The sequence below is a fragment of the Bacillus rossius genome, chromosome 6 (assembly GCF_032445375.1).
Source record: "Bacillus rossius redtenbacheri isolate Brsri chromosome 6, Brsri_v3, whole genome shotgun sequence".
Classification (NCBI taxonomy): domain Eukaryota; kingdom Metazoa; phylum Arthropoda; class Insecta; order Phasmatodea; family Bacillidae; genus Bacillus; species Bacillus rossius.
The window spans coordinates 29,536,205-29,559,020 of NC_086334.1; the positions used below are offsets into that span (position 1 = coordinate 29,536,205).

At 36.9% G+C, this 22,816-nt stretch overlaps 1 protein-coding gene across 1 annotated transcript; it reads left to right on the forward strand.

The window, feature by feature from the left end:
• Window positions 1–513: 513 nt before the first annotated feature.
• On the forward strand, window positions 514–9,028 carry LOC134532959 (NADH dehydrogenase [ubiquinone] 1 beta subcomplex subunit 5, mitochondrial). Its single transcript, XM_063370045.1, has 4 exons — window positions 514–794; window positions 2,897–3,102; window positions 7,278–7,384; window positions 8,757–9,028. Exons 1-4 carry the CDS (start codon window positions 728–730, stop codon window positions 8,917–8,919), a joined length of 543 nt encoding a protein of 180 aa, XP_063226115.1. The 5' UTR covers window positions 514–727; the 3' UTR covers window positions 8,920–9,028.
• The last annotated feature ends 13,788 nt before the right edge of the window (window positions 9,029–22,816 follow it).

Here is a 22,816-nt window from a genome sequence, read left to right on the forward strand (position 1 = left end):
ACATGACAAACCTCTCAGTAGAAATTGTTTTCACCCTATCAGAATATTCTGACATTTTTATTTCAGTAAGAAAGAGAAAGTTATTACTCCATTAAATATATTTGACAAAAGGGTACTTTTATTGAATTACATTTAGTAAAGTTAACATAAGTTCATTTTGAAAATTACTTTGGCTAAATAATGTCAGCTATGCACAAAAAGTAGTAGTGTGTGATTTATGTGATCTTTACAGTTAACCTTAGTACAGATAATACACCACAAAATTTTTTATTTCATTTGTAACTTTTTTTGAAAATGCAATAGAATCTACTTAAAATAATTAGAAATGTAATATTGTAAAGCCTTCTGATTCATACCTGCAAGATCTTCCAAAATGCACCGCATAAATATTAAATAAAGAATGGCATAAACCATTTGAAAAATTAACACTTATTTTTGACTATCAAGCTTTAGTAATAGTTAATTTTTGTCTTATTATTTGTTATTGTTATATTTGTCTTATTATATGAAGTTACAGAAGATATTACGTACTCGATTGGAGCGCTGCTTTCGTTGCCAGAAATACAGGAATATACTTGTATCTAAAACCTTTCAAGCTTAATTATCTGTGGTTTGGTCTATTTTTGTTTTGGTCACGAATTTCTACGAACTTTCTTTCTAATTTGTAATTTCAATAATATCAATACTATTACGTATTTTGTGAGAGAGTGGAAGCGTTCCTATTGAGATGGTTGTGTGGAGCTCGCTGTGTAAACTAACTCCAAGAATTGCGTTTCACGGAACCAGGAATAATGGTAATTGTTTTAAATATTCCAAATAGTGCTGAAGTTCAATATGTCATTGAACTTATCGTGGTATTACTTGACATCTTTGAAAATATTTAAAATGTAAATCTTTACTAGCTGCTCGTTTTACTTGCTGCCGCATCGACGAAAGGGTTGGGGAACAAAATTCCATTGGGCCAAGGAACCAGGGGTGGAAAGCCCGGTAGAGTTTTGAGGAAATCTTTATTGTTTGACTTTATCCTGAAAATATGAAAATTACAGGGCTATATTAATTGGAGATAACACTGGGATATAGAGGCTTTTTAGAATGGAAAGAAAAGGAATCGGAAATCATGGTTTTCATACACTACACACGTCCCTAAATTTACCCCGAAGGGACGGTTTCTTAATTCCTACTTTCGTGAAAAATAACAGTATAAAGCTTACCTGTGTTTTCACAAAGCCACCGCCATTCATTGTTTACTCTCTGTCGTGCATCTCATTTCGCTAAACTATAGCCAACTATGAAGAATTAAAAATACCCTCTTTTTTCCGTTTCATATATTGAAGTTTATTCTTGGATCTTTAAGGCTTGATCCTGATGGCATGTCCTGATGGCTTGATTACGTGGTACATGATGCTTGCTGTTTTAGTTCAGTATGTTGGAATTACGATACCATTCTTTCTGAGTAAATTTAGGAACGTGTGTAGTGTGTGAAAACCATTATTTCTGATTTTTTCTTTCCGTTCTAAAAAGCCGTGATATCCAAGTATTAACTAATAAGATTTATAGGAAACATTACAAGTAATTGTGCCTAATTAGAGTGGGAAACAGTCGTAGTCCTGGCCGTGATCTACGGACGGTAATATTCTTACGAGGGACTTTTACGTAAAGTAATAATAAAAAGCTGACAATACCTTCTTCAAACACTGGAGATGGTAAAATTCTCACGTTGCGGCTTTCCCGTGAATAAAAACTAAAATTCGGAAATAAGTTTTTTGAACACTAGATATGTTCCTCTATTTACCCTGTAAACAGCTTTTCTTAATTCCTACTGGTTTCGTAGAAATTACAGTTTGTAGGTTACAATAGATAGTCCATGCAGGGAAGCGGCCGTCACCATGTTGTGCTTTGATTGCATTGTCGATACTGTGGTTTCCATATGTAAGAATGTGTATATTCTGCATTTGGAGAATGTGATGCAATAGAATGTAAATAATAATTTAAAAAAAAATTATGTGATTCCCTACAGTGCATCCAAACCCAATAGGCAACCCTTGACATGGATTTTTTTTTAGCAGTGAGGAGGCGTGAAGTGCTGATTTGTTACGTGTGATAGCATGTAACCTGATGTACAAAGGGAATTGTCATTTTGTGTATGGTATCGCTAATGTTTACCACTCATGTAGCGAGATTTTGATTATGAAAATGTAGCATTACTCAAATTTGTGAGTGCAGAGTCGGTACCCAAGTGGTTTTGACCCACTATATTTTGTAGGGATCTGCGAGTATTCAAAAAGTATTCAATTTTCATGAATAATTGAATATTTGGTTCAATATTTTAAATATATATATATATTTTTTAAATTATTTGTTACCAACAGATACACTAAGAGGGACTCATTCACTGAACAAATAATTAATTAAAAAAAGTAGCATGTATTAAGCTAACAAATAATATGTGATTTTTTAAAGAGATATTAAGAATAAAACCAATAGTTTAATGTATTTAATTAGTTTAATCAACAAAACAATTTTGAAAATTTTAGTGGATTGAAAAAATGCATTGTCTTTTTTTTTTTTTTAAATACTTTCTATCATTAAACATCTTTCTACTATAGTTCCATATATATTTCTATCCTTTTCATTTTACTGTATTTTGGATTATTTTTTTCTTGGACTCCTATGAATTATGAAAATAAAATTTCACAGCAAATTAAAAAGTGATGAGAAAAATATTCAATATTTGTGAATAGTTTGATGTTCAATTCGAAATTCTATTAAAATAAAAAAAAAGGAATTGCAGAAACCTAATATTTTGGATGTCCCGACTTCTTAAGCCTTTGAGGATAACTGTGTAAAATGTAAAACATTATCAAACCAGCAATGACTTAATATTTTTTCCCCCCAGTGTTGCAGCGTTACATGAGCAACGAGTTTCGCATTCAGCCTTCGAGATGGCAGTGGCACAAGTTCAAAGACTACCTTCATTTCTACGTGATGGTGGGGTTGATCCCCATTGGACTGATACTGGGGTACAGCAACATCTTTGTTGGGCCAGCCACGCTTGCAGAGATCCCAGAAGGATATGTACCTAAGTATTGGGAATACTATCAAGTACGTCTACTTAAACTCTTAGCTGCTTACATATACTCTAGTTTATTCTAATTTCACAGTAATTACAACTAAGGGCTACTTGCTTATTCGGTTCAAAATTCAATGCTCATTTCAGTATTAAAGTCTCATCAGTCTTGCACAGAAAGTTGATAGTTTTATTTTTATAGAATTATTTTGCTTTAAGGCTATTTTGGTACAATTTATCGTATAGCTCTCATGCAGGCATTAAGTAGTTGTTTGTTGGCAAGTTTTTTCACTAGGTATTTGCTAAACATTATTTGCGATCTGTAAAACGCTGCACAATTCATAGCTGGACAATCCATCATATTACTCTCAGTAAATATCAGTTGAAAATGTTTGTACAGAACAACATAGGTATGCACTAGAGCTATGGTATCATGTTAAATTCACAGAAATTATCCTTAAACAAAATAAATGACAAACAAAAAAAAAGGTGCATGGCCGCCATTGGTGTACTTCACAGATAAGAGAGATAGGATATATTTAGGCTACTCTAATATTTAAAACATGTGTAATTGTGTGTAAAAAATAGATGTTTATTTATTTATTAATGTTTGTCCATGTCTTCAGTGGAACCTTAATAAATTGACGTCGTCCGGGCCTGCGGCCCCTTTGAGCCCGATATGACACCGCCCAACCACAATCTCTATTCAAACCTCCCGCTCGTGCGTGCGTGTGTGTGTGTGTGTCTAGCCCGGCAAGAGGGCGCTTAGAAGCAGTGCGGCGACCCCTAATTTGCTAAGTTTAATGTTAATTGTAAACCTTTTGTTTTCATTTATTTTTTGCCCCAGTGTTTGTGCAGTTACTAATGTATTCTTTAATTTAAATATCCTGTTACTTGAAAGAACCACAGACGTTGCCCGGGCAGACCCGAATAGGCACGGACTTAGACGAGAGTAGGAATGTTTTTATATAAATTATCATTAACTAAGTAAATATTAACGAACTTTAAATTGCCAGTAATTTTTATATATTTTTTAATGTTAATCTGTAATTTACTTAACTTTCGCCGGGGCACGGAATCACAGAATGTAATAACGGTAATTGTGTTGGCGCGGAGGCGCCATGTTGGTCGAGACGAGCAGAGCTCTCGCCCCAGTTCATCTTCATCACTGACCGAGAGCAGACGCGCCAGCACCCCGGGGACCTCAACCGTTGTGAACCACTGATCGAGTAATTCTGTATCTTTAATTATTTCTTAAATCTTTTTCGTTCGTTATTCCTCGGGGCAGCTCTCGGTCAGCGGGCTGCATTAATAATTAATTGTCTCAGTCGAGTTTTTTAACCATCGTGTAATAAGCATACTTCATAGCATGGCCACGTGTGTGGACCATGCCTTCACTTAAGTCGATTCGTGCCTCAGGCTTTTTAACCGTGTAGAGTGTAACGTGCGTGGAGGGAAGCGTGTTAGTGAAATTAAATCTGAGTATAAATATAAACTGAGTATTTTATTTAACCACGTGGTGAGTGAGCTTACTTAGCCTAGGAGTGTGGCGTGCCCGACGCCTAGAGCGGGCCAGGTCTGGATAGGTAGGGTAGAAAGGGCTGGTAACTCGTCCCCACTTGGGCTACGTCACGCCCTGAGAGAGAGACTCCGCCGGGTCCACGTGCCCTTACACGTGGTGGCGCCCATGCTTAACATCATAAAATCACCGGGAACGTGCGCGCAGCCCTCAAAATAATTATTGGGTTTATGAACTAAAATATGATGCATAACCCTATTGGCAATGTCTATACAAATTTTCACAATTCTAATGCTAACACTGGATCAAACCTCAGAGTTGAGAGTTTAGAGTTGTGAAATTATGCAAAAGTTTGCAAAAGTACACAGTAGCATCAAAAAGTATGCAAAAAATATGTAAATGTTAACAAAAGTATTGAAAAGTATAGGAAATCTTGCACTGCTACTGTTGCCATCTGTAACCGGCTGCAACAATTTTTCACTTTAAAAAACTCACATGATGTGTGACTTAGTGTTAACCTTACTTTGTGTAGTCTGGTCAAAATTAAGCTCTGTTTTTACTAGAATTTTACATGGAAAAATGTAATTTGTATCCACCTAGTCCCCTCATTTTAAACTGTGCTTGGTAATGTTCAGCTTGCAGATTTAGGTACCTTTCTTTAATGCAGTCATGTGAATCAGTTAACATTTCATTTTCTATGTAAGTTCATAATAAATCAATTCAAATTTTAATGCTTTCTCTGTGCTATTTTTGGATAATCTATAATAATAAAAGTTAGTCTGTTTGTTTGTCTGTATATTGAGCAGTGCAAGTGTGTTATGCCTGTAAACTTACTTAGCAAAGAGAAAATTGAATGGGCCGTAAGGTCGTGATGGTTTATAATTTTAATTAAACTTAGACTTAGTTCACGTTTACATGAAGGTAACAGCATTTTAGTTAATGCAGTTTATGGAGCAAGTCAGCACAGTGGTTAGACACTGAACTCACATTCAAAATGATCTGGTTCCGAATCCCAGGCGTTCCATCGTGATCTAGGTTTTCCTGGGCATTCCTAACTCACCCTCACTAGTTAAGCCATGGCTGGCTCTTTCTCCAGTTTCCTCAATCCGTGTAGTTGAGGTTATCCGTCTCTAATGACTAGGGGCATGTATTTTTCGTGAAAAAATGATTGGCAGTCATTCAGGATGCTTCGCTTCCGCATTGGCTTGCTAAGATTGGTGTGCTGACAGTAGACCCCTACCTTACATAAACACAGCCAACCACGAAACACAGACAATGCTATCAAGTTTCAACTCATAGCTGTCTGGAAATCTTTTCACGAAAAATGAATGGCCCCACTTACCTCTCTATCGGCGAGAAGTCAAAAGTCCATGTAAAAATTACCTCTATCGACGAGAAGTCAAGTCTGGCCTATTTTAAAAACTAAAATAAAATTGTAAACATGGTGATTTGGCTGCTGAATGACTTTTTTTTATAGTATTGCAAAAGTACATTTTTAAATGTTTCATACGTGTGGCTTTATTGGTGACTTCTTCAGTTTTCCTTTTTTATTTTATTTTTGTCCTTGTACCATGCATGTGTTTTGACACAATTGTAGAGGATACATCACATATTCATAATTTTTTACAACAGTGCTTTACACATGGTACACATATATGCAGAGATAGAAATAAAACAGCAAAGCAAATATGATGCAAGTTAGTAATGTACAAGAAAGAAATTTTTTTCCCAACAAATGTAACTTTGCTTCATTTAATTTTTCTCGTCAGGCATTTAATAAAATAAAACTGAACAAACTTAGAACACCCCAGTGCACAAACTGCCCAGGAGCGCTATTGAAGAACTGGTATGTACTACATAGTTCTGGTATGTACTATCTAGCAGTGGACATGGTGCATACTCATACAATATGCAACTTGGTTAGTGTAGAATGGTTAGTGAGATTAAGAATATACTGACACTTCAAAACAAAACAGACTTATTTTTGTTGACTTTTTCGTCCTCTGCAACATGCTATGTATCAAAAAAGAAGTTTTGGTGGTTGTGGAGTTTAGGGACTACATGTTCTAAAAATTGAAATAAAATTCAATGAATGTGGATTTTAGTGCTGATAACGCAGTGTAGATATGTTAAAAAGATGTCGACATTCATAATGTCTGAATGCATTTAAGCTGATTGTTATTTTCTCTATAAAATGTTCCGCCTGAACATATTGAGTTTTAAATAGTCTTGTCATAGTCGTCGTTATACAGGATGTCTATAGGTTACGAAAGTCAGGAAAAGTTCCTAAATAAGCAGCCGTGGTGCTGGATGTCACGAAACTTTAATTTTCACCAGCATTTTGTTAAATTTCAAGTTGTTTTTTTGAAGCCTCACCTCATTTTATAGTTATGTGTTGAAATTGTCTACAAAATGTTTTAGCTTTTTAACTTTAAAATCTGTATGCTACTGGAGATTAAAGAAAAATTCATATTGCCTTTGCTCATGCATAATTTTGGCTATGTATGTAGATTTAAAAAGCATCCTTTGATAAAAGAAACTCCTAACTAAGGTTTTGTTAAACGGTTCTGAAAAAGTCCTGAAATTATTTTACCTGGTATTTGTAGACACCATGTTATGATTATGTAAGTGTGAGTGAGCAGTCTTCATTGTTTATTTTGTGACTCTTTATTTGCATGTTTTCTGTTACAGCATCCATTTACAAGGTTTCTAGCCCGTTACTGTTTTCCCATTCCTCAACAAGAGTATGAAAAATTTCTTCATCACATATATGAGGAAGAAGAAAAGAGGCAGTTAAGGTTTGTAAAGAAAAGAATTTTACAGTAGTTACTTAAATGATACTGCTATACTTTCAGGGACTAGTTATTATGTATAATACATACATCCCTATATTTTGCATATTCAAAATAGTCTTGTTAACAAAAATGACAATTTTACTACATTATAATACTTGTTTTTAGTCTTTCTTTCTGTGGTAATTCAGTCTGACCTAATCTTTTGAAATATTGTTTATAAAGTGTGTTCATTTCCTGTTAATTACTTTTACTTAATATTTTTGTGAAACTCATATCAGTTAGACAGTTTGAGTGGGTTACCACCCTTTAAAGAAAAATATCTAATGTAGAGAAGTTATTAGACTTAGATATCAAAAGAATTAAAATAATTCAGACATTCAAAGCAAGTCAAACAAATGTGTCTGAAAGAAATTCCAATGATAAAAAAACCAGTAGTATTAAATTAATAGATAAAAAAATTCCAGTTCCATAATCTATTTAATTCTATTTATTTTTTCATCCTAAAAACATAAAAAATCTGTTTCACTTCAGCCTACAGGCTCAGGTAGATTTCCAAGTTAGTATTTCTGTTCATTGAAACAAAAAAAGGGGCAAAGTTCTTAACCACATATCAGGAAAATTAATTTCAGTTTGAAGATTTTTACCAATCGTACCTAACAGCTTTGTGCATAGTCATTTTTCAAAAGTTTTACCTTTCAATTTAGTCATGAATTTTGACAACATTCTAGTGTTGAACTTAAGTTTTCTGAAGTTTTAATTGAATTGATTGTAAAATGAAATTAAATGTAACTGAAGTTCTGCATACTACTTGCTGATAAATGTTGTAATTTGAAGAAGTTTTTTTAGTCCTTATTTTTAATGTATTTGGTACAGTGTTTTATCATTTTTAATTTTTCAGGGAAATTATGTAGGTTAGGTATTTAATTTCTCTCCATAGGGTTCTGAAAGATTCTGAGTACTTTTTCTAATGGCCCATTGCCATTTGAGTTTTAGTATTGGTGGCTTTGTATGAACTAAGGTTTGTGGTAGTACATTTTTGGAGTCAATTATGTAGGTAGTATTAATTTTTTATGGTATTTTTATAATCATCCTTATCCGTTTTACTTTATTTTATTCATTACTTCATTGCTATCTCCTGTATTCATTATTACACCCGTGACAATAACTTAAAAACTAATTGTGCAGATAGGGGTGTATTTGGCACCCTATGCATGTTTTTAGAACATGAAACTTTGGCCAGAAATGGATAGATTATTGTTTGTAAGTGTTTTTCTTTTAATCAGCTGTTTATGTACGTATTAAACTTAATGTAAATGACGTTACTGGCTCTAATGTTACAATAAGTTCATTAAAATGCAAAATACTTCTCTTCCAGGTTACTGCAGAAGAAGATACTTCAGAAAATGGGTGAACGTGGAGATTATCAAGGGTATTACTACAGACCATACACGGAAGTAATTAAAGGACGCCGTGTTAATAAGGAGCTCGAGGACGAGCGTAGTAAGAAAGCTGGGAATTCTGATTTTGTTGAGTTCTAAAAGCTCTACATTTTTGTAGATATTTTATTCTTAGCTGAATTTATGAACTTAAAACTGTTTAGTCAGGTATTTGTAGATACAAGCTGCTTAATAAAATTTGTTTTGTGTTTATTGAAGTTTTATTTGTAGTAGTTGCTTATCGTAAATAGCCCCCCTAGACAGGGGTGTATTTGTGTTAGGTGGAACGATAAGGTTGATGCTCACTGGTGCTTATAGTGCAGTTTTGCCTCTAAGCGCAAGGATTTAACTGGCATGCAGTCTTCTCGTTATGCATAGGGCAACTATGATATGATATCTGAGTGGTAACTGTAACATAGGTATGGTGGAGGAATTAAGATAAAGGTATAATGAAGTCCTCTTGAGTGTTTTCAAGAATTTGTACCAGGTGTTTCATGCTTAAAAATTAGTCTCGAAAACATTCTTTAGTCATATTCATATTTATAGAAATACAGTTTGAAAACAAAATACAGAAACAGAACTACTCATACGCCCTCAGCGTATTCTTAAATGCTTTTCATAAACAGAAACTACTAGTATATCTTGAGCAGTTTCAAAATTGCGTGGCTTCTTTGGAAGCTCTGCACACCGTGTGTGTGCCCAGGTATAGTCTATCTCACGGTTAGATTGCAGTACAGAGTAAGTGGCAACCACTATTACCAGATTGTAACTGTCTGGCTTGTTTACATTAAAAATCATACTATGAATACCATCTTTGACTATAATAAGTTTTAATATTTTTTTAAATTTTGCTATTTATTGATTTTTAAGACCATAAATTAGTGTCTATTGACAGTGTTCTCACAGTTATATAGTTATTCTGACAAAAAATAATTAATTGATAAACACCAATTATTATTTCACAGAAGAAAGTTTTTGTAGCAGTAGGTCACTGTTAATAGTAAATTATTCCATAAAATTATGTGCTATGCTCAAAATTGCAAAACTCTTATATATTATAATTATAACAAATTACTGACAAAAACAATTTAAACAAATATAGCATCTTTTAATTGTGACTCCTTAGAAACAGTAAGCTAATATTAGATTATGCTCTTAATGAAATAACAGGAATATTTATTTTCAAATTCTCAATAAAAATTTTACTTTACAAAATACAATATTTCTTATACATTTTAACAATTTTTTTTTTTGTTTCAACATTATCTCTTAAATATTTTCTCTCTCTCTAATGTATATGTGGCAACGGAGCACACTGAAACGGCAGCATTAATGGCAGAAATCTTGAATTGAGTAGAGAAAGCAATTGTCCATTTAAATGCTCACTGTAATCTAAGGTTGAGACATGCTGGGCACTTAAGGACCTGAATTTTGAAGATGTGCTAAGTTTTAAAATGGTTTTATAGTATCATCTGTTTTATTCTGCCTGTTGGCAGTTCTTCTCATGGTCATAACCAACCATCTTTCCCATTCATCAATTTCTCGTATCTACCTATAGTTGTGGTATTGTCTTATCAGAATCCTTCCTGTCTACCACTCTTTCCACCTATCAGTCCTTCCATTGTTCATGTCAGCAAAATTTTTTTTATCATTTTTAACATCACCTTCTTTTGCAATGTATTTTTCCAGCACACTTCAGCCATTTTTTTTTCTTTTCAAAATCTGCATCGGGAATTAGCTAGTGATTGTTGTAGGTTTTTGTTCATGTTAAAAGTTTCTGTCACAACATCAATCTTTATTTTTTACTTAATTTGAGCAAAGCATTTTTCTGTATAACTTGTAAAAAAATTTAATTCTTCCACTTGTTCAAAATCCTGATTGTCACGTTCCTTAAAAAATTAAAATAGATATAGAGCTTCCCACCTGAGGCAGGGTTTACATGGTTGGAATGAGACTGGCACTCATAGGAGCCGGCTGCCCTACCTGAGGGACAGACCTGTCGGGCCAGCCTGAAGAATGTGAGATGAGATGATATGGGGTATGGACCAGTGTTGGATTGAACTGGTGGGGGAAATGGGAGCACCCCAATAAAACCTACATGCCGCTGCAATGTCTGCCACATTTCCTACTTGCGAAAATTGAGGATATGACCTCTGTTGGATATGAACACTGTATTGCTGAATGTTTTTGTATTGGACACAACTTTGGATTAAGGAGTTAAATTTTTTCTGTTTTAGTAATATATCAGCCACTCAAGATGGTGTCTATGTTTGTTAAAAGTGTGCTCATTGTAACAATAGTAGAGGTGGGTCGAAAAGTATCAACCTAATACTTTGTCACTGATACGCTCCTGTATCAGGAACGGCAAACGAGTACACTTGAAAAGTATCAGAGACTTTAGTATCAGTTCAGAATTCACCTGGAACAACACCACGGTCAATGAGCGCAGTACCCGATCGCAGATGACGGTCACTTGGGCGGAGCTTGTGAAAGGGGAGGGAGCAGGAACGACGAATAAGGGATAAAGAAGGGAAAGAATGTAGGGGAGGAAGCGCAGGGGAAGGCGTTGAAGCCTTGAAGGAGAGGCGCAAAGCGTAATTGTTACAAGCAGGGCTGCCACTCATGGGTTTTTCCACCCAGATCTGGGTTTTTCCAATGGTGTTTGGGTTTCTGGGTTTTTAAATAATGAATTCCAACAATTCTAGGTTTTTTATAATTTTAATTATTTTTATACCTAAAACAATAATAAAGGTAGTAGCTACTGTATCTGTTGCAATATCTGTTTGATAAATGCAAACAAGTCTATGTGTTTCACACACAAAAATACATATAAACACAAAACTAGTTTTCAAGAAGCTAAGTCGAATATTAAATTAGACACATTCTTCAAAGAGGCTTGCAGAACACAAAACCAATGCAACAATTAACCTTCAAACCAATCTTGTAGAATCAGACTCTGAATAAAGACTAACGTACATGATGCAGTTTTATAAAAACAATTACCGGTTTAAAGAATGCAGTGATGGTGTTTATTTTGTCATTTATATATTTGTAGGTTTTTTTATGATATGTGCTGGTCCAAGAATTACTTATACAGCCATTTTGCTGCAGTGTAATTTTCTTCTATTGGTTGTATTTAACCGTTTTCAGTCTTGTAAGGTAATTAATTGTTTTATATTAAAACCAGTTATGTTTATATTTTTGAATTAGTACGCAAACATTTTCAACGATAGCATTTTAGACGCATCTGGGTTTTTTACCCATGTGTCTGGGTTTTTTTGTAGGTTATCTAGGTTTTTCATGAATATCAGAGTGGCAGCCCTGGTTACAAGTCGTTTTGTTTATTGTCCTACTTCAAAGTACGCTCAGTGCGCAGTGCGTGCACCGTCTCGTTCAATAATAAAACTAATGAAATATTAATATTAAAAAGTACATTAATACAAGATATAATATTTATATTTGTGCACCTAACAGCTATGAAAATGCAAATAAATTCTCAGTTGACACTAATAACAGATGTAATCAACATATGGACTTTCTTTTTTCGAAAACAATTAGTAACTAGTGTTTTTATACATTAAAAATTCACGATTTTATCAAAAATAAAAAATAAAAAAACATATAGGTACATTAGTGAGCATACTATATCAATGTTTTTTCAAATGTTTCTTCAGATTAGTCGATGATTTATAACTCAGTTTTTGTTTACACAAATTACAATTAGCAAACTCATTATTTTCCGTGAAAAAATTCCACACAAATGAAGTCTTTTTCGTGCACTTATCCATTCCTTATTTCACTATAAAGATACTAACTATAAAGCATGACAGCCCGCAACATGGTGATACACGGCCAGGACGAACTGCAGTGAATGTTGAACTGATTGATACTGGTTGTATCAGGCGGGCATGAGAGTATCAGAGGTAGAGAATTACCAGGCGTGATAAATAATGTATCAGATTCTCCTTCCGGTCGCACGGTCTGCGTACGCGGAGCTTTGTTGCCTCCTGGGACCGTCTGATACAGAAGTATCAGAGACTTGTAACATGGTACAATGCTGTATCAGTATCAGGTTGGAACAGATACCGAAAATTGCTGTAACAACCCACCTCTAAACAATAGTAAAGATGTGTAATGTAATCGCAAGTAAATGCAATGTAACGATCGGGATCGTAATGTTTTGTTTATTGTGCATGGTTAATTATGTGTTTTGCGGTTGTTATAGAGGGAGGACACATTGATGGGTAGTTAATGTGTGGACCCAACAACCTCACTGGAAATTGAACACGGAGGGAGGCGAGTATGCTGACTAATCAACCGTCATGCCTCAGTTTTACTTTGAAACCATTATTTAATGTTTTATTTTTGCTAGCTCCTTACTCTCATGTAGGGATATGTTTTGAGGGCGTACCGGTGTTAATGTTTGAATACTGGTGGAAAACAATGGGCGCCACCACGTGAGTGGGCACGTGGACCCGACTTGAAACTCTAAGTCAGGGCGTTACGTGGCCCATGTGCTGCGAGATATTAGCCCTCCTGATTTTTAACGCAACACCTGTCCCTAACCAAGCCCGCTCTCAGCGTCGGGCACGCTTCTAATTAACCGCAGTGGGCTCTTAGGGCGTCCCACACGCCGCTGACCAGGTTAAGGACCCACGTGGCCCCCCCGAACATCAAGACACGTGACTCAATTAAGTTGGTTTTTATTTACTCACGTTACACGCCCTTACACAGTCCTTCCTTGATACGGTTATAAAACGCCCGAGGCACGAATCGAATTAGGTGAGGAGGCGAACCACGCACGTGGTCGCCTCAAGCCGTTACTGAATATACAGATGACCAAAAACCCCGGAGAGTAAAGAATTATTAATTAAGCAGTCTCTCCGACCGAGAGAGGCCCCGAGGATAGAAAGAGAAAATGATTTGAATAAATTACTTAACAGAACTACTTCTCGGTGAAACAACGGTGATGTCCTCGGGGTGTCTGCAGAGACGTCCGCTCTCGGCCGGCTGAAGAAGGAGACTCGGCAGAGACAAGGGCTTGCGGAAGGCAACATGGCGCCCTTCGCGCCGAACACAATTACCGTTAACATCTTAGCTATTGCGTACCCTGGGTTATGATTGAAAATAACATGAACTCTTTATAAAAATTAGCACATCACACCCATGACCAGACCGTCTGTAATTATTACTTATGTGATAGAAAACAGTTTAAATCAAGTTACATGCTAGTTCCTCCGTCGCCCGCTAGGGAGCGTCCTTGTCCGTGCTTGCACGTATTTTATTACAAAAACGTCATTAATTAATGAAACAAAAGGCACTCACATACATAATCGTCGTGACACTATTTTGGGGCGAAGAGAAAAGGTTACAATGCGAAAAGCCACCGCAGAAAACACTGTATCTGCGCTACGTAATCAGGTCTTCAAGACGTCGGGAGTCCCGTCTGTAGTAGTTTTAGACAATGAACCCAGTTCACGGCTAGGATTTTCAAGAACATGTGCTTCTCACATGGCATCCTGCACGTCACAACCTCGCCTTATTATCCACAGCCCTCGCATGCTGAGAGATTCAACCGCAATCTCTGGTCTGCTCTAATAGCTTACCATGCGCAGGAGCAGGATAAATGGGATTCGAATTTGGTGTGGCTGCAAATGGCCTTTAATTATGCACATCATGAAGGACACAAAAGTACTCCTTTCGAACTCATGTTCACTTACCGACCTAATACCCCTCTTTCAAATCTTTGGTCTTTGAATGACCTATTGCCCGATGATCCGAGAGACATCAGGGAGATTTGGAGAAGAGCTCGTAAAAATCTTAATCTGGCTCATGAGAGCATAAAAAGGAAATACAACGAAAACTGATCTCCTAACTCTTACAGGTTAGGCGATTTTGTGCTTTGTAAGGCACACCCACTCAGAAAGGCAGTGGAAAATTTTCCGCCGAGCTGGCGTACCGCTGGAGAGGTCCCTTTCAATTACATCGATTTTTAACGCCAGTTACGGTTAGCCTAGCTGACCCCAGTTCGGGAGAATTCGTGACCAGAGCGCACATCTCCCATCTAAAGAAAACACAGGCTGACTTAAAGTAGATGTGTTTAATTTCTTTCCCCTAACATAGGGGACTCTCTAATATTAGGCATTCCAAAAACCTCGAGGTCTTACAAATCCATGGTACTAGAAATAAGAATGCTAGCATTAAGTTGAATTAGTTTTAAGTAGCCACTTAGTTAATAAGCATTTAGTAATAAGTTTGTTTAAGGTTTATCGATATGTTGTGCCTGAGAGGCGGACGCGTCTCAAAGGTGTTAGAATATAAGTAGTGGGATACAGGCGAACCTGGTACTAGTTTTACTGAGGAGTGTAAGTGTTGTTTTTTATTTTTCCCTCTATGCTCCGCATTCAAGCGGGGGAGTATGTGCCGGAAATTAGGCATTTCGACACCTTTTTAAAATTTTTATTATCATTTTTAAATTTAATTTTGGAAATTTTATTTTTTAAATTTATCTGGTTGTTAAGGGGGTGATTTACTCTTTGTTAGGCCGGTGTACGCCTCGTGTTTAAACTTAGTGCCAGTGGACGCAAGCCTCTTCTCAGGGGCCAATCTGAAATTTTGCTATATAATGTGGATGTGGGCAGCCCGGTTGAAATTTCTCTCGCCTGCAGTCACGTCCCGGGTTTGTAATTTTATTTCCCAGCATGACCAAAATTGCCTAGAGCAGCTTGTGGGCTGCAAGCTGCTACTTCTTAGAGGCCTGCTGAGAATAGCGGGTCTCGTCACGAACGGGTCTCCAGTGGACCTCCGTTCCCAGCGTAGTGGTATTTTCTGTCTACCCTCCTCTCTCTCCCCCCCACCTTAGTTCTGAGAAATTATGCTAGGAGCAGTGACCTGACGTGAACTTAGCCAAGACGATGGCCTGCTTCAAGGACATTCTCCCTGGTCCTAGAGAGACGTCCACGACATCTAGCGGCAGGAAAAGCAACTTCGGGCCTGGTCGCCAGCGTGTAAAGCACAAACTCGTGACACCTGGTGGAAAGTCAGCTCACCGCCTCAGTTAGTTCCCCTTAACGCCGCTAGAAAGCAGCGCCGCGGCCACATAAGGCCCTATGCTTCCTTCTCGCGGCCTGTAGAAGTCGATTCTTTGTAGCTTCCTGTTACCACCGGTGGAGAGCGCGCATGTCGTGTTGTTGTCACGCCCGCCTCAGACTCCTTCGGAAATTTTCGGCTTAGAACCGAACCTTCCCCCTCCTTCTCCCTAGGGCCTTAGCGCCCGTTTTAATTAGGAGCATAGTCCTCCATGAGGGCACTCTGACATTGGCTACGAACCACGCAGCAGTTCGGGCGAAAATTCTCTCCGTCTCTTGTTGCGGCTACGACGGAAACGACTTCTATTAAGAATGTAGTCAATGGTCTTGAGGGATGTAATCCCATTTGTACAGTAGCCAGTCAGGAGTAGCCATTAGAAAAAGTCATGTTTAGTTAGATTTTTAAATTTTTTTGTTTAACTAAAAATTTTGGTTTCTTCCGTGACATCCGCGGAATCTCGGCGCGCGCCATCCTGATGGCGCGAGACACCTCGGAAGCCCTGTTTCCACACCCTGTTTGGTGAGTAATCCGGCTTTTTTTCTCCTCCCCATATTCCCGTTTGTTGGCCTTTCGCGCCGACTGTGTATGACTGTCTGGAAGCAGGTCTAATTCGTTTTGAATTTGACTTGTGTTTCAGACAGGGTCGAAGTGCTGGGAGACACATTGTTCCCAGCTTGTGGTCCTGGACCTCGAACTCCGAGTCACGTTAGAAGAGACCTTTCCCGACCTGATGTCTTACCGTGAAGACCCGGGTGATGATATAAAATAAACATCTCCCCCCTTTCTATCTACGAACTACATTAAAATAATCAGTAGCCTACCAGCGAGCAGTGATTTAAGAACTTAACCCTCCAGAACATGTAGAATCAAGGAAACTAATTATTCAAATTTTTGTGTGATAATTCTAATTTTTAAATTTTTGTTTATGTAATCGTTCGTTGTTAAAGTTGAATATGTGTTATTTTAAATAATTTCGGGGTGCCCCCATTTTTTTGTTACATACTAAGATCTTGATTGTGATATCAGAATAATGCGAAAACAAAACTTGTTCATAATAAACCAGGCTAACCTAGAGACCAAACTATTTATGTAGTGTATTTATTTGTCATATACCTTCTATATAACGATCCATGAACTCCCAAGTTGCTTGTGTGCAGGGAGTGTGAAATTTGTCATGTTCACCGCCTCGTGCCCCTTCTGGTAAAATATCTTTAATTTTCTTAATATTTTGCCCAGCAGTTTCCAAGGTTTTCTTAATTAATTAAAAATAATATAACTTTGAGGCACGAGGGGCATTACAATTGGTAGCAGAGCGTGGTTTATTATTACAAATAGGGGTGCGGCACACTGCAGCTAAGCGCCCTCTTGCTGGGCTACCAACACACACACGCATGCACGCACAAGCGGGAGGTTTGAACAGAGATGGTGGTGTTTGGGCTGTGACATATTGGGCTAAAAGGGGACCGCAGGCCCGGACGACGTCAATTTTATGTTCAAATTTAAGATGCATGGTATTCTTTGTAATACTCTCCAATTCAAACCTTTTTATAATTGTCACTTATGCACTTTAACATTTTTGGGAAACAGTGCATCCTGGTGCAGGGTGTCTACCGATCATGGAAGTCACAAAAAAGTCACGATATTGAACTCATGATCACGGGTAAGTCACGAAAGTGCCCACATTGGTTAGGTACTTTTTTTTTCCATTACAGAGAGAGGTACAATTTTCTATCTACAACTGTGGGTGCTAATCAGCAACTCATAGGCTTTTTTTACACGCTTTATATTAACTTCACCTGTATGTTTGTTTGTATGTTTGTAACCGACTCCTTTGGGTGTGATTCTGACCCACTTTAAACAGCCAGATTTCATTCAAACTTTGTAGATTTATCGAGGACCGATGACAATACACAAATTTGATAGGATTATTCCATTATTCAATTTGCAAAATAAGATTTTTGTCAATTTATATAATTTCACAATATTTAGTAGGCTTTGTTTATATCGTTCCAAAGACAAACTGAAATAAAAGAGTTAGAACATTGTAAAGAAAACCATTTCGCTCATGTGCGAACTCTTTTCTTTTAGTTTGTCTTTGGCGCGATATAAACAAAGTCTACTAAATATTGTGACATTTAATAAAATTAAAAGTGAGAGTGGGTTATGATTATTGTGAACAATATACTTTCTTGAAGAGAATATTATCTATATTTGTAAAAATATGAACCCCCCCCCCCCTTTTTAATAAGGGCTTTCAATGTTGTTTCTTTCGTTAAATAGAGAAACACAATTACGTCTTTGTTTCATTTTACCAATTACCCAAGAGTGAAACATTATTATAAATTAACATTTTCTGCAAATATTTCACAAAACATGTAAAAATTGAGGTTTGATTTTGCTGTGAAACCAACAGCAGATGGGCAATCAAACACCATATGCATAACCTCAATAGCTTCACCTGATGGGCAGATTTTTGAAATTCCACTCGAACACCAACCTGCAAATCCACACGAAGCAGTTACAAATACTCCAAACTATGCCAAGGTCAGTAAATCATTAAATAAAAGACATCAAACACGGAAAATATGGATAAGTTTGACAGATGATATATAAAAAACATATTTGGATAGAGAGCAAAACTTACAGTATTTGTACCTGGAAGAAATTGAGGAAAAAAAAAAAGTGCTGAATCTATACCTAGTGTATCAAATAAAAAAATTGGAAAAACTGTTAGAAAAATTTCTTGAAGAAAAAAAAACTATCTGAAACTCAAAATTTAGGGAAAATTGCAAAAGATTTCATGATTGAGAAATTCACGGGCAGAAACTCAAATGCTTACCAGTGGATTAAAGATTTCAACAAAGAATGTGAACATTTCCTAATCAAAGAAGACAAAAAGAAAATAGAAATGTTAAAACATTTCTTAGAATACTCCAGTGTAGTTTGGTACAACTGCATGCAAATGAAACTTACAGTGGAATCGGAGTGGAACAAATGGGAGAAAATTTTTTGTGAGACATTTGCAAACAAAGGATGGTCACCCATCAGATATGCTGACTTAGAATAAACATCAATGCCTTCCCGAATATATTGATTTTCATAGCAGGATATTGAAATTATTGAGTACTGTAGTTCTTCAACACGCTATATTGGATATATATTTTAGAAGCAGCCAATATCTACTCAAATTCACTTTAATAGTAAAGTCATGTAATAAATAAAAAATTGAGCCACATCTAGAGACACTTCTGAGATAAAACAATATTTATTGATTTTATTTTAACTGCAGCCAATATATATTCAAAATCTACTTTAATAATAAATTGATGTAATAACTATATAAGTTTTTTTACATTGTTATAAAATTTCTTTCATACGTCGACAAAGAAGTATCACTTTAAATTATAAATAAACCAAACTAAAAAGTAGAAAATAAATAATAGTTAAAAAAACTAAAAAACACGCTTTATATAGAAAACCAAACTAAAAAATAGAAAATAAGTTTTAATGAATTTGAATTAAGAATAGTGTAAATTTTATTAATAAATATAAATTAATAATAGTGTATATAAGAAAAAAATGTATTTTATTTAAAAAAAAAAGCGTGGGGGGCTTTTTAAGATGATATCGAAATGATAATCCTTCTACTTACATATGTCAATAAAATATTTATAACTATTGACACCATGCACCCCACGCTTTTTTAAAAATAAAATACGTTTTTTTTCTTATATACACTATTATTAATTTATATTTATTAAAAATTTTTACACTATTCGTCTTAATTCAAATTTATTAAAATTTATTTTCTATTTTTTAGTTTGATTTTCTATATAAAGAGTGTTGCTTTAGTTTTATTAAACTATTATTTATTTATCATACGTTACAGCGTCATTTTATAATAAAATTTTCATATTTCAACTTCTCAGAGAAAAGTAACCTACTTGGATGTAAACAAATACCCTCTAATGTCCGACGCTCTTCAGTCCACAGTTCACCACACTTTGCAAGGTTTCAGTACTTCGGGATCTCCTGCAGTGCCTTTCATTGAAAGTAACTTCTCTTTTTTTTCTCTCTTCAGGTACCCAAGACTTAGGTCTTGGTGTAATTCTAGCTCTTAGGAGGAATTCCTTCTACAAAAATGACATACTTCTGTCACTGGCCATCAAAAACTGGAGACTGTTTATATAAGGTTTAGTTTCTATCATATTCACTTGATAATGTTACTACTTTTTGTGTCTCAGAAAACCATCCTCTTACACACGCACGCGCGCGCGCGCGCGCGCGCGCACACACACACACACACACACACACGCATCAACACACACCGACGAAATTGCAACCTGCTGCGCTCCGATCTTCATCCGTGCTGCTTTTTTACTGTCGAGTTCTATTGTTCTTTCCTTTATCTGCGACTAACGCATCAGGAGTGCGCGTGCGCTCAGAAGGCGCGCCTCTAGGGTAGCTCGTGGTTGTTGAACGAACTTCACTCGTTTCAAATAAATATTTGATCTGAAACGTCCGCCTCCGCGTCGGACGCGCGAAAGAAGAACGCAGGGCGGAACCATAAGGTTTAATAGTATGCATGGAGGTCGTGTAGCGTGACGCACCCTCGCTTGCCTTTCGCAGGCCGGTAGCGACTGAAGCGTCCTGCTCGCCGGAGCGTGGGTTTCCGCCTCGTATCTCGTATCTGGGACTGCGACATCAGCGGCAGCGCCAGGCCGGGGGGTTGTGGGGCTGAGTGACTGCTGTATTATTTTTACAAATGTAAATTTATACCGGTGTACCACTCTATACTTTCAACTCCGAAGTCCACGCTTTTCGCCATTCCAGTAGAAAAAAAATGTGAGTTTCTGTACAGTTAATATGTTTTAAATTAAATATTTTAGGTCGCAGGCTTGCGAATATGTACCTAAAATACAAACTCCTCGAGAATTATAGGCTACGTCACAAAATTTAATTAGCATCTGTAGTCTAAGAGTGAGGGTCTGCTGGATCGTGATCTACCCTTAATCTTAAAATCAGCACACTCACGTGTCTAATGACCGAATAAGTGGCGGGGTCTCAATCTTGTATTGACTTCCCACATTACGAATGAAGATACGGCGGCGGAGTGAGAGATGATAAGGCTGACAGCGAAAAGTGCATGAACTGTACAGTCACCTTTATGCTCATGACAAAGGTTTGTTCCAACCACCTATGAGAGATTCATGTTCTAAAACTTTAATTTTTCGTATATAATTGTTGCTTCAAAAAATTCGAGTTTGAATGATTTTAACATACTTCTAATTAGGCATGGATGTAAGCCATGCCAAAGGAAGTGAAATTAGACTCATATAACCTTTGTCATGTTTTTGCTAAGACCTGATAGCAACATTTTCAGCTGAATGAAACAGAAACACATGAAAATGTGGATGCAAGTACACATTTTCTTATAAATATTTTTTTATTAAGTGTGCTGCTAGAATTTCACTAGAATATTTTTGTCACTCCAGAATTTGTCATTCTGCCCCTGTTGAATATATTTTAATGTACTACTTAGCAGCTATTTTTAATGTTTTGAAAATACGTCAACTTCTTACATTTTACTTCTATGATGATGCCAAAAAATTTCGATTCCACACAGCGGAAACGTGTATTAAAGTAGTGGAGCCGAGAAACCAATAGCCTTACAATTTGAGTTATCTCTCGAATTTTTATAAGCCGTGTTTATTTTGACTGATTCGATGACGACTTCGCTGGAAGCTTTCAAGTGCAGACAGCCGAAGTGGCGTGTGCACACGACGGCTGTTTGCTTTGCAGAACGTGTTTGCCATTCTCAGGGGGAAACAATTTATTTTTCATTTCACACCTAGTTTTTGCCTCCATGCAGCTGGGACATTTCGGGGGAAGGAGGGAGGGGGGGGGGGAGGAGGAGGAAAAATCAACATTCAAACACACTCGGAGAAATGCTGTTCGTGGAAGTGGATTACGGAAACCTAATTCAGACGGGACCGGAAGCGGAGTGGAGGAGGTTATCTGCTCGCTCCTGTGCGTCCAGTGGTCGCGGATGTGTCGCACCATGTCCCGCGCAGCGCGGTACTTCCATACTCACCTATGAGACGTTGCAAGAACATCACGGCAGTTACACACACACCTCTGCGACGTTGCAAGAACATCATGACGGTAGTTCCAAACACACTTCTGCGACCTTGCAAGGACATCACGGTGTTTCAAAAAGGCAACAAAGCAGTTTCAGTACGGCGAGAGAGTAATTTTATTGGGGTCACGGTGGTTGACTCGTTTTCGATTATCGGCGGGGTCGTGCCAGTACTTTCAGCCAGCTGGAAACGTGGCGGACGTTGCCGTGAGCAGCTAGATTTGATTTATTCAGTACATTCCTAAGAGTTTTCTTTATGAAAGAAACCATAAGGCTACAGAACAAGTAAGTTTTAAATTGAACCGTTGTGGTATTTAAAAATTAAATAGAATAATTAGGCATGAAGAATCTAAGATAAGTAAACATTTGAAACTAAATCATTTTTATATTAAGAAATATAACTATGGTTCAGCACCGTCCTACGGGGTTTTCTCCCGTTTCCTACCCAATACAACCTGTCAATGTGCCTATCTCATGGGCTAGGTCAAGGGTGTATGTGTGTTACTGAGGCGGGATAAGTGCGATGCTTGCTGGTGCTTCTGGGAAGGCAGCTCCTCTGAGCGCAAGGCTGTGGACTCGTGCATAGGGTAACTGTGGCGGGGGGAAAATTACCATTCTGGAAAACTACCATAATAGTTACAATATTGAAAAACTGGCAAGTGGACCACCCATTTTAGTTTTCCATTAGTTGCAGCTTTATTTCATTTGAGGTACGTGGGCTTCTCTTTTGTCACAGAAGAATTGAAATAATATATAAAAACAGTATTATGT